Source organism: Syzygium oleosum, unplaced genomic scaffold (genome assembly GCF_021117445.2).
Source record: "Syzygium oleosum isolate NSW1041296 unplaced genomic scaffold, Sole_v2.1 Sole_v2.02, whole genome shotgun sequence".
Taxonomy (NCBI): Eukaryota; Viridiplantae; Streptophyta; class Magnoliopsida; order Myrtales; family Myrtaceae; genus Syzygium; species Syzygium oleosum.
In genome coordinates this window covers 10,232,608-10,234,474 of record NW_026607486.1, presented here as the reverse complement: position 1 = coordinate 10,234,474, position 1,867 = coordinate 10,232,608, and the positions used below count along the sequence as shown (strand labels likewise).

At 41.7% G+C, this 1,867-nt stretch overlaps 1 protein-coding gene across 1 annotated transcript; it reads left to right on the top strand.

Annotated features, from left to right (window-relative positions):
• Positions 1–404: 404 nt before the first annotated feature.
• LOC130137118 (uncharacterized) lies at positions 405–1,019 on the top strand. The gene has a single exon (XM_056307870.1). It carries the CDS (start codon positions 405–407, stop codon positions 1,017–1,019), a length of 615 nt encoding a protein of 204 aa, XP_056163845.1.
• Positions 1,020–1,867: the final 848 nt, after the last annotated feature.

Here is a 1,867-nt window from a genome sequence, read left to right as displayed (position 1 = left end):
TGCCCTATTTTCTAGGAGTTAATAAGTCGTTATTTTTACTTGATCAATCCTATTTTGTAGGAGTGTTTAGCTGCATGTTTTTTGACTATTCTGTTAGTTTGTTGTTGGTTTTGTGGACCAAGCAAGCTGTTAGTTAGTGGGCAATGTGTGTTTATGGAAAAGCTTTAGTCTGTATTTAAGCAATTTCAATTTTTTGAATAAAGAAGAGAAGTTCCCTTCCAATACATTATGTCTTGTTGCATAATACAGTTTTGCTGCAAAAAATAAAGCTTTTGCTGTCAATTCTCCTTCTATTCTTTGAAAAAACAACATTGGTATCAGAGCATTCTTGATCTTAAAGGGCTGTGAGTGACTTGTGAGATTGATTGAGAGGTGTGTCTGCATCCATAGAAGCTGAAGGCAAGATGGAGGCAGGATCGAGTGGTTTTTCAGCAATGGCTCCACCAGTGTTTGATGGAGAAAATTATCAAGCCTGGGCATTGAGAATGCGAGCCTATCTAGAGGGTTGTGATTTTTGGGAAGTTGTGGAACAAGATTATGAAGTTGCTCCCCTTCCTGACAATCCAACCATTAATCAGATCAAGTATCACAAGGAGAGGACAACAAGGAAAGCAAAGGCAAAGTCTTGTTTATATGTTGCTATCTCACTTGCCATTTTCAGCAGAATTATGGCTTGTGAATCAGCCAAAGCTATCTGGGACTTCCTCAAAGCTGAGTTTCATGGAGATGAGAGGATCATAAGCATGAAGGGGCTAAATCTGATCACAGAATTCGAGAGACTGCAGATGAAGGAGTCTGAGACAATTAAGGAGTATTCTGATAAGTTGATAAGCATTGCAAATCAGGCAAGAGTTCTAGGCACTGACCTCTCTGATAATAGGCTAGTGCAGAAGATTCTTGTCTCCTTGCTCGAAAGGTTTGAGGCAACCATTGCCTCTTTGGAGAATACCAAGGATTTGTCTCAGATCAAGTTGGCAGAATTGCTAAGTGCCTGCAAGCACAAGAGCAGAGGAGGTTAATGAGGCTGGAAGGAAGTACAGAAGGAGCTTTGCAGGCCAAAGAACAGCAGAATGTAGGAGGGAAAGGCAAGAAGTGGAAAGGGAAGAAAGGGAAGAAAGGGAATGGCAGTAGTGGTTCAGAAGCTGCTGCAGGAGAGAACAGTGCAGGCAACTCCAAGAACAATTGGAGAAGGTATTCCTCATGTCAGCACTGTGGAAAACAGAATCATCCACACTTTAGGTGTTAGAAGAGGCCATATGTAAGGTGCAGAAAATGTCATAAGCTTGGACACATTGAGAAGTTCTGCAAAGAGAATGGAGATCGGTAGCAAGGTGAGGCACATGCTGCAGTCCAGCAAGAGGTAGATCAACTGTTTGTTGCCTCTTGTTTCTCCTCTAGTACTTCATGTGACAGTTGGCTTGTTGATAGTGGTTGCACAAATCACATGACAAGTGATGAAAATCTATTTATAGACCTTGACAAGTCATTGAAGTCAAGCGTGAGGATCGGGAATGGGGAGTACTTAGAAGTGAAAGGTAAAGGGATTGTAGCAATAGAGAGTTGTGCTGGAACTAAGCTAGTTTCTAATGTGATGTATGTGCCTGAGATTGATTAGAATTTGCTAAGTGTGGGGCAGTTGGTAGAAAAGGGATTTAATTTGATATTTGAAGAGGGGAGGGGAAGTGTTTGATCTTTGACTCCAGTGGTCAGGAGCTGTTCAAGATAAAGATGCAATAGAAGAGTTTTTCTCTAAATCCTCTCGAGAAGGAGCAGGTGGCATTTAAGTGTCAGGCAGTGATTCAGAGATATGGCACAAGAGGTTGGGGCACTTTCATCACAAAAGGCTTGCTGTTCATACAGAGGAATG